Raw genomic sequence first — 12979 nt, 5'->3', positions numbered from 1 at the left:
CTGAAGGGTACTCTTGACTGGAAGTCAGAGTGTTCTTGTCACGTGAAGCGAAGTATCTGTTATTCAAAGTTGGAGGTCTTTGGATCCTTGTCTTAGAGGACTGTGATGCTGGCATCTGGATCTAATTTTAAATTTGTTCGAAGACCATTTTCCAGAATTTCAACATTCCAAAATGAGGTTGAGGATTATTTTAATTCCCCACTGCCACCAAGTCACAATGATATTGGTCACAGAACATGTCTGCTGAGGAAGTCTTTGTAGCCTTCTGTATTTTAAAAGTAAGTCTACTTGTAGCTATAAGCATATACACAGTAAAAGGGTACAGGCAAGGAGCTAGCTCCGTGTCTAGATCTTAACACAGACCTGCACTCACGGGGAGAGTATGCAAACTCCACACTGACAGTCACCCAAGCCTGGAATCGAGCCCAGGTCTCTGGCACTGTGAGGCAGCAGCACGAACCACTGTGCCACCATACCGCTCCGAGGTGTTATGAGTGTTCATCTAGGTAACACTAGACCCTTTGTAAGCCATTAAGGATCTGGTCCATTAGGCTTTGAAATAAAACTGGTCCTGATATTATTCCAAATGAAATCTGATTGTGGAATTCGCCTTGTGAGTGATGATGATGAGCAGGTGTTGAGATTCAGCTGCCACATTTATTTTCAGGGAGGCCTGTGATAGATCAATTTTACTGAACCTCTGTCCTCCCACTAAGCCTGTGAACAAATCATCAATCAATGGTAGTGAGTATTGATCCGCACATAGAACTGGATTGATTGTTGTCTTAACATTTCTACAGAGATGAATTGCAACATCCTGCTTCATGACAGGTACAATAAGGGTTGCCCAGTCAGGTTCTAAGACTCAGGTTTCCACAAGTCTCCGTAGTTCCGCTTCAACCTTTGGACGTCTAGCATAGGGTACCACTCTAGCCATGAGACACTTTGGCTGGCTATTTTCCTTAATCTTCAGTGACACTGTCGGGATTCTATTTTCCTTAATCTTCATGGGCAGCACGGTAGCACGCGTGGCTAGCACTGTGGCTTCACAGTGCCACGGTCCCAGGTTCGATTCCCCGCTGGGTTACTGTCTGTGCGGAGTCTGCACGTTCTCCCCGTGTCTGCATGGGTTTCATCCGGGTGTTCCGGTTTCCTCCCACAGTCCAAAGACGTGCAGGTTAGGTGGATTGGCCATGCTAAATTGCCCTTAGTGTCCAAAAAGGTTAGGAGGTTTTTGTGGGGATGGGGTGGAAGTGGGGCTTAAGTGGGTCGGTGCAGACTCGATGGGCCGAATGGCCTCCTTCTGCACTGTATGATCTATGTATCTATGTATGACACGTACACCTCTCATGGACCAGAGTGTGTCTTCAAAAACATTGCCGTATTTTTTCATCATGATCTGTAAGTTCAACTTGAATCAGCTGAGCTGTTGACAGTGTAGAAGGAGCATATTCAGCACATCAAGTCTGCATCCACCCTCTGAAAGAGCACCCAACCTAGGCCCACTCCCTCACCCTATCTCCGTAACCCTACCTAACCTTTGGACATTAAGGGGCAATTTAGCATGGCCAATCCACCTGACCTGCACATATTTGGACTGAGGAAGGAAACCGGAGCACCCGGAGGAAAACTACGCAGATACGGGGAAAATGCACAAACTCCACACAGTCACCTGAGGTCGGAATTAAACTCAGGTCCCTGGCGCTATGAGGCAGCAGTGCTAACCACTATGCCGCCATGCCGCCCTTTCAGTTTAATCCTTTCTAAAGTGTTGGCTAGTGTAGACTTGAGAGATGAACAGACACTTCCAACACTGATGATGGTTCAACTCAATTTTATTAATTACTTCTAACTAACACACAATGACTGTGGGTCTAAATGATGCTAACTTAAACTAGAGACCTAAGCCTTGTCCGAACCAGTTGATTCTCTCAGCACGTGTTGTAAGTCTGTGCTGGGCTGGATGAGTTCTTGTTACACTGAGAGGCAGCACCCAGAATGAACGGGAACCATGGTGCCCTCTGCCTTTATAGTGTGTGTATTCTAACTGGTGATTGGCTGCGGTGTTTGTACATGTTGATTGGTTCCTGTGTGTGTTCATCAGTATGTGTCTGCACCATGATATACTGGTGTAAATTATGACACTTTCCAGCCAAGAGCAGCCAAAGAGAGCTGGGAAACATTCTTGCACCATATGGAACGGTAACTCTGCGGTTTGTCCACATACTTCAACCTTGACTGTGGTGTAACCTTTCAGTGGCACTATCTCTTCAGTATTGGTCTCAAGATCACATCTGCTGGTTTCAAAGGCTGCTGATCAGGTTTCTCTTCAGAGATGGTCTCAGGAAGCCCCCTTATCAACCAGCATTTTAATAAGTTGTCCATTCAGTTTTGGCACTACCCAAAAATGGTGTGACTCACCCTGGAATGAGAACACGTTCCAGTTCAATTCTTCATCAAAATGAATTGTTTTCGTTTCATTGTGACTGTTGTTCTTTTCTTCCACATTGGGAATTTTCTTAGTTTCATTCGTGTTGTTTCTTCCTTTAAATGATTTCACTATCTTCCTTTGAGCGTTCTCTGGAGAAGTTATTTTACTCCAACAAGCTCTTACTGTCAGTCTGCCACAATTTTTACATTGCCTGTCCTTGCTCCAGCAATCAGCCTGTGAATGGCCCATTTTTGCACAGCGATGACATGCCAGTTGCTGGGTACACCTTTTCTGGCCAGCAGCCAGTTTATGGATCCCTGTGCTTGCTCTGAGCTGAGAAGCCTCCTTAGCTGTGAACTCCACTGAAACAGCAATATCTAATGCAGCCTTCAGGCTTAAATTTAATTCCATTAATAATCTTCGTTGAATGGCCTCATTTTTCAAACCACACACTAAACGATCTCCAATTGTGTCATCTAACAAGTCGCCAAACTTGCAAAACTCTGCAAGGCGCTTAAGGGTTGCAACGAACTGTGCAGTATTTTCCCCTTCTAACAGATTCCTTCGATGAAATTGAAAACTCTCCGTAATAATCAATGGCTTTGGTGAATAATGAGCTTTTAATATTTTAACCAATTCTTGATGGCTTAGCCCCAAGATCTTGGGATGAAGTGGTTAACACTGTTGCTTCACAACGCCAGGGTCCCAGGTTCGATTCCTGGCTTGGGTCGCTGTCTGTGCAGAGTCTGCATGTTCTCCCTGTGTCTGCGTGGGTTTCCTCTGGTGCTCTGGTTTCCTCCCACAAGTCCCAAAAGACGTGATGTTAGGTTAGGTGAATTGGACATTCTGAATTCTCCCTCAGTGTACCCGAATAGGCGCCGGAATATGGCGATGAGAGGCTTTTCACAGTAACTTCATTGCAGTGTTAATGCAAACCTACTTGTGACAATAAAGATGATTATTCTTATTGTAAGCTGTTGTATCTAAGGGCAAACAGCACAAGAAAAATAACTTGCCAGAGCACATGGGGTTTAATGCAAGATCAACAGAGGTTTATTGAATACGTCCTTATTGTACAAGGTTTGGCATTAGACCCCTCCAAAAGCCCGCAAAGTAGCCGATGATGAGCCATGTGACTCGGTTCTTGAAGAAACATTGCACACAAGCACATCTTTTTTAAAAATAATATTTGATTAAAGATTTCATAATTAACAATCCATTCTGAGCACAAAAAGAGGCAATAGCCAATTTCTATCCCATTGTACATCATTTGCAATTATGTGTAAATCCATCTGCCACATTTGCAGATTTTTTTGATCCTCTTATTCTCTGTTTTTCCTTCATTTCTCACATTTTCTTTGCATGGACTTCCCCTGCGTCTTTTCATCTCTCACGGTTTGCTCATTCATTTTTCCATTTTCCATCTCTGAATTATCTCTTTTACATCATCCATGAAACAGATTTCTCTTGTCAGTGAGTGGTATATCTGTGAATTCCTATTTTCGTAACTGCATGAATCAAAAAGCTGGTTTATTTTTAAGCCTTTAGTTGTGATGAAAACATCATCATGACCTGCCCTTTCTCTTTATAAATATCCGCGTGCAAATCCATAACAGAAATAGTAAATGGCTAAAGTCTGAAGCGGTTTTCATTATCATTTGAGCTGAAGAGCAAATAGTAAAACATTGGAAATTATAAATTCAAAGCAAAATTACAACTGTGAAATAGAACATCTAAAAATACACTTGTGAAAATCTAATTATGGCTTGAATTTTCCTGCAATCATAAAGTGATGAGGTGGGATTAACATTTGTCATTGTGATGCTGCCAGCACACGGCTGCATTTTCTTTGCAGGGGATGGTGTAGGTAGGGAGGAGGCTGGGTGGGGAGCAGGTGAGGGTGGGGTGAGTGAGTGTTGTTGAGAATGCAGGATAGGTCTTGGTGATTCACCAAGAATAATCGAGGCAGGATTCAGCTGCGACAACAGAAATTGCCAGAAGCATAACAGGTGACGCACGTATTCAAGGTGAAAAAGAGAAAACGAGGGAGGTGGAATTGAAAGTGGACATCAAAGAAGGATGGTGGAGGAGGGGCTGGGAGATATGGGTTTGCAATGGTCGAAGAATGTCAGTATTTTCAGGGGGAGGGCTGATAGATGCAATGTCTCTTAAGCCGGGGGCTGATTGTTTTTTGTTTTGGGGGTGCTTTGGGAGACAGTTGACAAAATGACCCATTGTCCACCTGATGGCACCAGAGAGATAGAAGCCATTGTCACCTATCCCTGCCTCTCCTCTGCGTCTACCACCCCCACCACTCACCACCACCCTGCACCCTGTTTCAGGGAACAGTTCACAACAATCTCTTTAATGGCCACTGTTTCAACTTTTCCATGCTTAATTCTGCTGCGAGATGTTCTGCATGGAGAACCTCCAAGTTACATTGGGACCCTATATATGAAGTAAGCAAATTCAGAAGCTTCAGACGACGGGGATGTGCTGAGCAGTCATATATCAGGTGGCTCTCTTCCAGAACGCAGCAAAATAGGCACTTTTGGCTGAATTTAGCCCAGAAAATCAGACCCACCAGGCACGAAGTCTCCGGCCACCCCCGGGAGGGGGGCTCCAGCAACCCGGACAGCAGGCAGACTGGTGGCCGAACCAAAAAAAGTCAACAAAGCGACTTCCGGTGGCGGCTATGAGGGAGTAAGTCGCACATTTGGTGGCTCTCGCTCCGGTCTGACTTTAAGATCTTTTTCCCCGACTTTTTGGAACTTTTGAGCGCTGGAGTGAAAAGCAATAGCACTCTAGACCTGAATCCATACAGAGGTGTATGGATTTAAGGAGCAGAAGGGAGCGAAAACAGGCAAAGAAGGGGCTGAACAAAGGTGGTGTGGAAGTTCAGGTGGGAGGAAAGATGGCCGATGAACGGAGGAAAGGACGGTCCAGGCATCGCTGGACAATATGCTGCAGGTCATGAAGGAGAGCTTCGCAGCACTGAATCGGGACAATTTGGAACCGCTCCAGAAAGCGGTGGAGTGACTTGACCAGAGGCTGGATGCTCAGGACAAGAAGGTCCAGGCACTGGAGAAGACAGTGGAGGAGCAGGCGGATTTCCAAACGGTAGCGGACGTGGAAATCAGTAAGCTGAAGGAGCAGCAAGCAAGGCTGATGGACAAGCTGGAGGACCTGGAAAATAGGTCTCGCCGGCAGAACCTGAGAATCATTGGGCTCCCGGAGGGGGCCGAGGGAGCAAATGCCACGGCATATGTGGCAGACATGCTGCAGAAGCTGATGGGGGATGATTTCTTCCCGCGTCCGTTGGAGCTGGACAGGGCACACAGAGTGCAGGCGAGGCAGCCGCGTGGGGGCGGGGACCCCAGGCGATGGTGGTCAGGTTCCATAGGTTCGTGGACAAGGAGCTGGTTCTACAGTGGGCCAAGAGTGCGAGGACCTGCTCATGGAACAACAGTGTCCTGCGCATCTATCAGGATCTGAGCCAGGAGGTGGCCAGAAGGAGGGCAGCCTACAGACAAATTAAAGGGATTTTGTTTAAAAAGAAGGTCAAGTTTGGGCTACTTTTCCCGGCGCGGCTTTGGGTCACATATCGGGAACAGCAACATTATTTTTTTTTTTTTTTTTTTGGATTTTAAATTAATTTTATTGTACTTATTTCCATAGACATTTAAGCATCGGCAATTGTAACTTCCACTTCTACACCAGGCTCGATACTGATAGAGGTGATCTGTTTCACAATTTCAGATGGACTGTGTAAATCAATCAGACGCTTGTGGATCCTCATTTGGAAGCGATCCCAAGTTTTGGAACCTTCACCACAAGGAGTCTTTCTTGTTGTGATACGCAGAGTCTTGGTGGGCATGCGAACAGGTCCCTTGACCTTCAGATTCTTCTCTTTGGCACCACGAATTAGATCAGCACAAACCTTCTCAAGTGATTTTACATTCCGGCTGGTCAAGGTAATTCTAATTCGGTGAATTGCGACCTCCTGTTCGACCGGTGCTTTGCCAGGATCTTTAAATGCCATGGTAACTTCCTGACCGACTTATCCGTCGACTTCTTCGCTTGGGACTCTGAAAGTGAACGAACAGCGGTGAGCCAGGAGCGCGCGGAGCCTGCCAACCTTCACTCGGGCCGCAGTCACAGCTGGAAGAGCACAGCAACATTATTTTGACGACCCGGAGGAAGCGATGGACTTCGCTAAGGGGCATGGACTGGTGCCGAACTGAGGACTCATGGACTCAAGTTAGAGTGTTTTAAGGGATGTCTGCAGTTGCTCACAGACTTCCCTTCGTGTCAGCGATGTCGTTTGGCATGCTCTTTTATTTAAAGTTGCGGGTGTTCTTGTGTTTGTATTTGCCTGTATGAAAGTTTAAAAGTTAAAGCCAAAGGGATAGTTAAAGTTTAAGTTGTTGGGTGCTGGGGGGCTGGTAGGGTTATCTTTGGGGGGTTTTTCTCTCTCTTGTGGGAATGTTGCTTTGTTCTGTGGGAGACAATAGGTGTGAGACATGGTGGCGCCGGAGTTGAGAGCCACCAGGCTAGCTGCTTGAGCTAGTCAACGGGAGTGAGGTGGGGGGTGTGTATACAGCCAGTATATGGCAGCGGTTAGGTTACAAGGGGTTGTTGCTAGGGGGGGAGGGGGGAAAAGATCTGCTGATGAGGGAGGGAACTGAACCAGGTAACAGGGGAGGGGTCGGGGGTGGGAGCTGCCAAGAGGCGGACCATGGGAGGCGCGGCACATGGGCAGGGGTTGGGCCCAAGAAGGGGGATGGCAGATCGGCGTGGGGGGGGGGGGGGGGGGGGGGGGGGGGCAGGGTGCAATCCAACCAGGCTGATCGCCTGGAATGTCAGAGGATTAAATGGGCTGGTTAAGAGGACACGTGTGTTCGCGCACTTACGGGCTCTGAAGGCGGACGTAATGTTGCTGCAGGAGACGCATTTGAAAGTGGCGGACCAGATTAGATTATGGAAGGTCTAGGTTAGCCAGATCTTCCATTCGGGGCTGGACGCTAAGACCAAAAAAGTCACAATCATGATTAACAAACGGGTTAAGTTTGAGGCGGACAGCACAGTTGCAGATGGGGGTGGTAGATTTCTTATGGTCCGGGGCAAGCTTGAGGGGGTGAAGGTGGTTCTAGTGAATGTCTACGCTCCAAACTGAGATGATGTAGACTTCATCAAAAGGCTGCTGGGGAAGACCCCTGACTTGGATTCACACAAGTTGATTATGGGTGGGGACTTTAATACAGTCATTGACCCCGGCCTCGACCGGTCGTGCTCCAGAACGGGCAGGGTGCCGGCAATGGCAAGGGAGCTGCGAGGGTTTATGGAACAAATAGGGGAGGTAGACCCCTGGAGGACCAGCTGGCCAATGGGGAAGGAGTTCTTGTTCTATTCGCATGTTCACAAGGTTTATTCTCGTATTGACTTTTTTATCATGAGTAGGGACTTTGTGGAGGGGGTGAGGGATACAGAATACTTGGCGATTACTATTTCGGACCATGCTCCACATTGGGTCGACCTGCTGGTCTGCAAAGAAAGTTATCAGCGCCCACAATGGAGGTTAGAGGTAGGATTGTTGGCAGAGGAGAGGGTGTGTGAGAGAGTGGGGAAATGCATGCAGGACTACCAGCAGGTCAATGATACAGGGGAAGTCTCAGCAGCGATGCTCTGGGAGGCGCTGAAGGCGGTGGTGAGAGGGGAATTGATCTCAATCCGAGCCCATAGGGACAGAACGGATAGGGCAGAGATGGACAGACTGGTGCAGGAGATGATACGGACGGATAGGGAATATGCGGACTCCCCGAGGGCAGAGCTGCTTAGGGAACGACGGAGACTGCAGGCGGAGCTGGGAGCGCTATCCACTGGGAAGGCCGTAGAGCAACTCAGAAAGGCCAGGGGCGCGGTGTACAAGTATGGGGAGAAAGCCAGCAGAATGCTTGCTCAGCAACTTAGGAAGAGGGAGGTGGCCAGGGAGGTAGGGACGGTAGTAGACGGGGCAGGGAACCGGGTGGGAGACTCGGCAGGACTGAACAGGGTATTCAGGGACTTTTACAGTAAGCTGTATACCTCGGAACCCCCCACGGGGCCGGAGGGAATGAGGCGTTTCTTAGATGGGCTGACCTTCCCAAAGGTGGGCAGGTGGATGGTAGAGGGGCTGGGGGCCCCGATTAGACCTGAAGAAGTAATGGGGGGGGCCTGAAGGCCATGCAGTCGGGTAAAGCCCCGGGGACGGATGGGTAGCCAGTGGAGTTTTACAAAAACTTTGCGGGTATACTGGGGCCGGTGCTGGTTAGGATGTTTAATGAGGCGAGAGACAATGGGGTGTTACCCCCGACGATGTCGCAAGCCACCATCTCGTTGATATTAAAACGGGACAAGGATCCGGAGGTCTGTGGGTCCTATAGGCCAATCTCCCTGATTAATGTAGACGCTAAACTGCTGGCCAAGATCCTGGCGTCCAGAATCGAAGACTGCATACCGGACGTGATTGTGGAGGACCAAACGGGGTTTGTTAAGGGCAGGCAGCAAGTAGCCAGTCTAAGTAGGCTACTCAATGTGATAATGATGCCCCCGGAAGGCGGAGAGGTGGAGGTAGTGGTGGCAATGGATGCCGAAAAGGCTTTTGACTGGGTGGAGTGGGACTATTTATGGGAGATGCTGGGACGGTTTGGGTTTGGAGAGGGCTTTGTGGACTGGGTTAAACTGCTATATCAGGCCCCGGAGGCTAGTGTAAGGACGAATAGGACGACGTCGGAGTATTTTAGACTACACCGCGGGACAAGACAGGGATGCTCCCTCTCTCCACTGCTGTTTGCGTTGGCCATAGAACCGCTGGCAATTGCTCTGAGAGCGGCAAGGAGATGGAAGGGAATGGTCGGGGGGGATAGAACACAAGGTCTTGCTCCACGTGGACGACCTGCTTTTGTATGTGTCAGATCCAGCGGCAGGGATGGACGGGATTATGGAAATCCTAGGGGAGTTCGGCCGGTTTTCGGGCTACAAGTTGAACATGGCAAAAAGCGAGATGTTTGTGATGCAGGCGAGGGGTCAGGAGAATAGGCTGAGGGAGCTACCATTTAGGCTGGTTGGAGAAAGTTTTAGGTATCTAGGGATACAAGTGGTGCGCGACTGGGGTAAGATGCATAAGTTGAACTTGTCCAGGCTGGTGGAGCAAATGAGGAGCGAGTTTCGGAGGTGGGATGCACTCCCGCTGTCACTAGCAGGGAGAGTACAGACAGTGAAGATGACGATCCTCCAGAGATTCCTGTTTGTTTTTCAGTGTCTCCCTATTTTCATTCCGCGGTCCTTCTTTAAAAGAGTCAATAAAATTATCCTGGGATTTGTTTGGGCGGGGAAGTCCCCGCGGGTAAAGGGGGGGATGCTGGAACGGAACCGTAGCGAGGGGGGGCTGGCGTTGCCGAACCTCAGCAACTACTACTGGGCGGCTAACATAGCCATGATAAGGAAATGGATGGTGGATATGGGGTCGGTTTGGGAGCGGGTGGAGGCTGCTTCGTGCAGGGGCACCAGCTTGGCAGCCCTGGTCACGGCTCCCCTGCCGTTTCCCCCGGCCAGGTACTCCACCAGCCCTGTAGTGGTGGCAGCTTTGCGGATTTTGGGCCAATGGAGGAAGCATGCGGGGGAAGTGGGAGCGTCGGTCGTGACAACCACCGATTTGTCCCGGGGAAGATGGATGGCGGGTTTCGAGCGTGGCGGAGGGCGGGGGTGGGAAGGATGGGCGACTTGTTCCTGGAAGGGAGCTTCGCGAACATGAGGGCGCTGGAGGAGAAGTTCAGGCTGGCGAGGGGGAATGATTTTCGGTACTTGCAGGTGCGGGACTTTGTACGTAGACAGGTTCCGTCCTCTCCACACCTTCCACCAAGGGGGATCCAGGACAGGGTAATTTCCAGGGGTGAGGTAGGAGAGGGGAAAGTCTCGGATATTCATAGGGAGCTTATGGGAGCGGAGGACACAGGGACCGAGGAACTGAAACTTAAGTGGGAGGAGAAGCTTGGTGGGGAGCTGGAGGGAGGAGTATGGGCAGACGCTCTGAGGAGGGTAAATGCAACCGCAACATGTGCCAGGCTCGGCCTGATTCAGTTCAAGGTGGTTCACCGGGCCCACATGACGGTGGCCCGGATGAGCAAATTCTTTGGGCTGGAGGACAAGTGTGCTAGATGTGGGGGAGGACCAGCGAACCATGTCCACATGTTCTGGGTGTGTCCGAAACTCAGGGGATACTGGCAGGGATTTGCGGATGTCCTATCCCGAGTACTGAAAACAAGGGTGGCGATGGGTCCAGAGGTGGCGATTTGCCGGGTATCGGATGACCCGGGAGTACAGGAGGGGATAGAGGCCGACGTTGTGGCCTTTGCTTCCCTGATAGCCCGGCGACGGATACTGTTGGCCTGGAGGGACTCAAAGCCTCCAAAGACCGAAGTATGGCTGTCGGACACGGCAAGCTTTCTCGGCTTGGAAAAAAAATCAAGTTCGCCTTACGGGGATCATTATCAGGGTTCGCCCGGAGGTGGCAACCATTCATCGACTTCTTCGCAGGGAACTAATCGTCAGCAGGGGGGGCGGGGGGGGGGGGGGGGGGGGGGGGGGGTAGAATAGTGTAGTGTAGGGGGGAAGAATAGGGGGTCTATCTGCGTGAGTGGTACGGTATTTGCACTATGTTTGTTTTTTGTAATTGCACACTAATGCATATTGTTACTGTTTACAATGCCAAAAATACCTCAATAAAATTGTTTGTTAGAAAAGTCAACAAAGCATTCATGGCCTTCTACCGGGGACTGTACACCTCCGAGCCCCCCGATGGGGACTCGGGGGTGAACCGGTCCCTCGATGGACTGGACATGCCGGTCGTGGGGGATGACAGATGGAGGGAGCTGGAAGCACTGCTCCCACTGGGAAAAGTCACGGAGAGCATCAACTCCATGCAGGCGGGGAAGGAGCTGAAAGTCAATCCCAGCGGACTTTTACAAAACATTCGCGCCAGCACGCCAGCACCTGTGGGAGATGTTCGCAGACTCACTAGCGAGGGGCACCATGCCTCCAATGCTAACACAGGCCACTATATCGCTGGTACCCAAAAAAGCCAAAAGACCCAGCGGAGTGCAGATCATACAAACCCATTTAGCTGCTCAATGTGGACACGAAAATACTCGCAAAGTCCTGGCCAAGAGACTGGAGAACTGCATACCAGAGATGGTCGCAGACCAGGCAGGATTTGTTAAGGGTAGACAGCTAACTGTGAACATCTGACGGCTGCTGAATGTGATACTTGTTGTGTTATGTAATTTGGAATAACACAAGCTGCCACTTGATGCAGTTTTGAGTGAAAGATGCTCCAGACTTTGAAGTGAGTTCAATGCGTTGTATTGAACTATTAACACAGTTCTCAATGAGTTCGACTCTCTGCTAATCTCAATGTAGTAACTCAGTCTAACTGAACCAGCCTTACTCTAAGCCACGTGCTGGGATGTGATGCCGAGGATACACCCTGTCTCACTCTGCAGATGTTGGTCTGTGGAAAGAGGCGGAGTGTGAGTGCCTCATCCCTTTTATAGTGAGATACCACCCCTGAGTGTTCTCACTGCTCATTGGTCGTGTCCTATTCTATGTGCTCATTAGCTGCATGTTTGCCTGTCATGACAATACTGACCCCATCCGGGGGGAGAACACCAGAGGTTAAAAGGCCTTCGACAGAGCCGAGTGAAATTACCTCACTGAGGTATGACAGCGATTGGGCTGGGGACATGGTTCACCTCATAGGGAAACTCTTGTACAATGCCCTCATGGTGAGCGTACAGACCAACACCACCAGCTCTGAATATTTCCAGCTACACAGTGGTACAAGGCAGGGATGCCCACTGCCCCAATCCTTTTTCGCCCTGGCAATTGAACCGCTGGAGATCGTCCTGCGAGAGGCGGGAGGCTGGAAGGGAATCCGAAGAGGAGGCAGAGAGCACAGAGTCTCACTCTATGCAGATGACCAGCTCCTTTTAGAATCATAGAATCCTTACAGTGCAGAAGGAGGCGATTCAGCCCATCGAGTCTGCACCGACCCTGCAAATGAGCACTCCACCCGGCCCACCTCTGCAACCCCATGACCTAACCTGCACTCAGGGGCAATTTATCATGACCTGTCCACCTACCCCAGACATCTTGGACCGTGGGAGGAAACCGGAGCACCCGGAGGAAACCCACGTAGACACGGGGAGAACGTGCAGACTCCACACAGACAGTGACCCAAGGATGGAATAGAACCGGGGTCCCTGACACTGTGAGGCAGCAGTGCTAACCAATGTGCCACCGCGTCGCCCTAATCTCTACATCCTGGATCCTCAAAACAGCATGAAAGAAATCATGAAGCTCCTGGGAGAGTTTGGAGCCTTCTCGGGCTATGAACTTAACCTGGGCAAGACCAAAGTATTCCAGGTGAGGGGGAGGGGCAGAGCTGGATGGTCTACCATTCAAACTAGCCCAAAGCAAATTCTGCTACCTGGGGATCCAGATAGCCCAGGA

At 49.9% G+C, this 12979-nt stretch overlaps 1 protein-coding gene across 1 annotated transcript; it reads right to left on the bottom strand.

Moving 5' to 3' along the window:
- Nucleotides 1–6053: 6053 nt before the first annotated feature.
- Nucleotides 6054–6604, bottom strand: LOC119965287 (40S ribosomal protein S20). Its single transcript, XM_038795816.1, has one exon. The coding sequence runs from the start codon at nt 6471–6473 to the stop codon at nt 6114–6116; it is 360 nt and encodes a 119-aa protein (XP_038651744.1). The 5' UTR covers nt 6474–6604; the 3' UTR covers nt 6054–6113.
- Nucleotides 6605–12979: the final 6375 nt, after the last annotated feature.

Source organism: Scyliorhinus canicula, chromosome 4, assembly GCF_902713615.1.
Source record: "Scyliorhinus canicula chromosome 4, sScyCan1.1, whole genome shotgun sequence".
Lineage (NCBI taxonomy): Eukaryota > Metazoa > Chordata > Chondrichthyes > Carcharhiniformes > Scyliorhinidae > Scyliorhinus > Scyliorhinus canicula.
The sequence above is the reverse complement of the archived record's forward strand: the minus strand, read 5'-3'. Positions and strand labels throughout refer to the sequence as shown.

Excerpts from the sequence above, each read along its gene's own strand:
- LOC119965287 (XM_038795816.1), bottom strand. The coding sequence starts at position 6,473 with ATGGCATTTAAAGATCCTGGCAAAGCACCGGTCGAACAGGAGGTCGCA.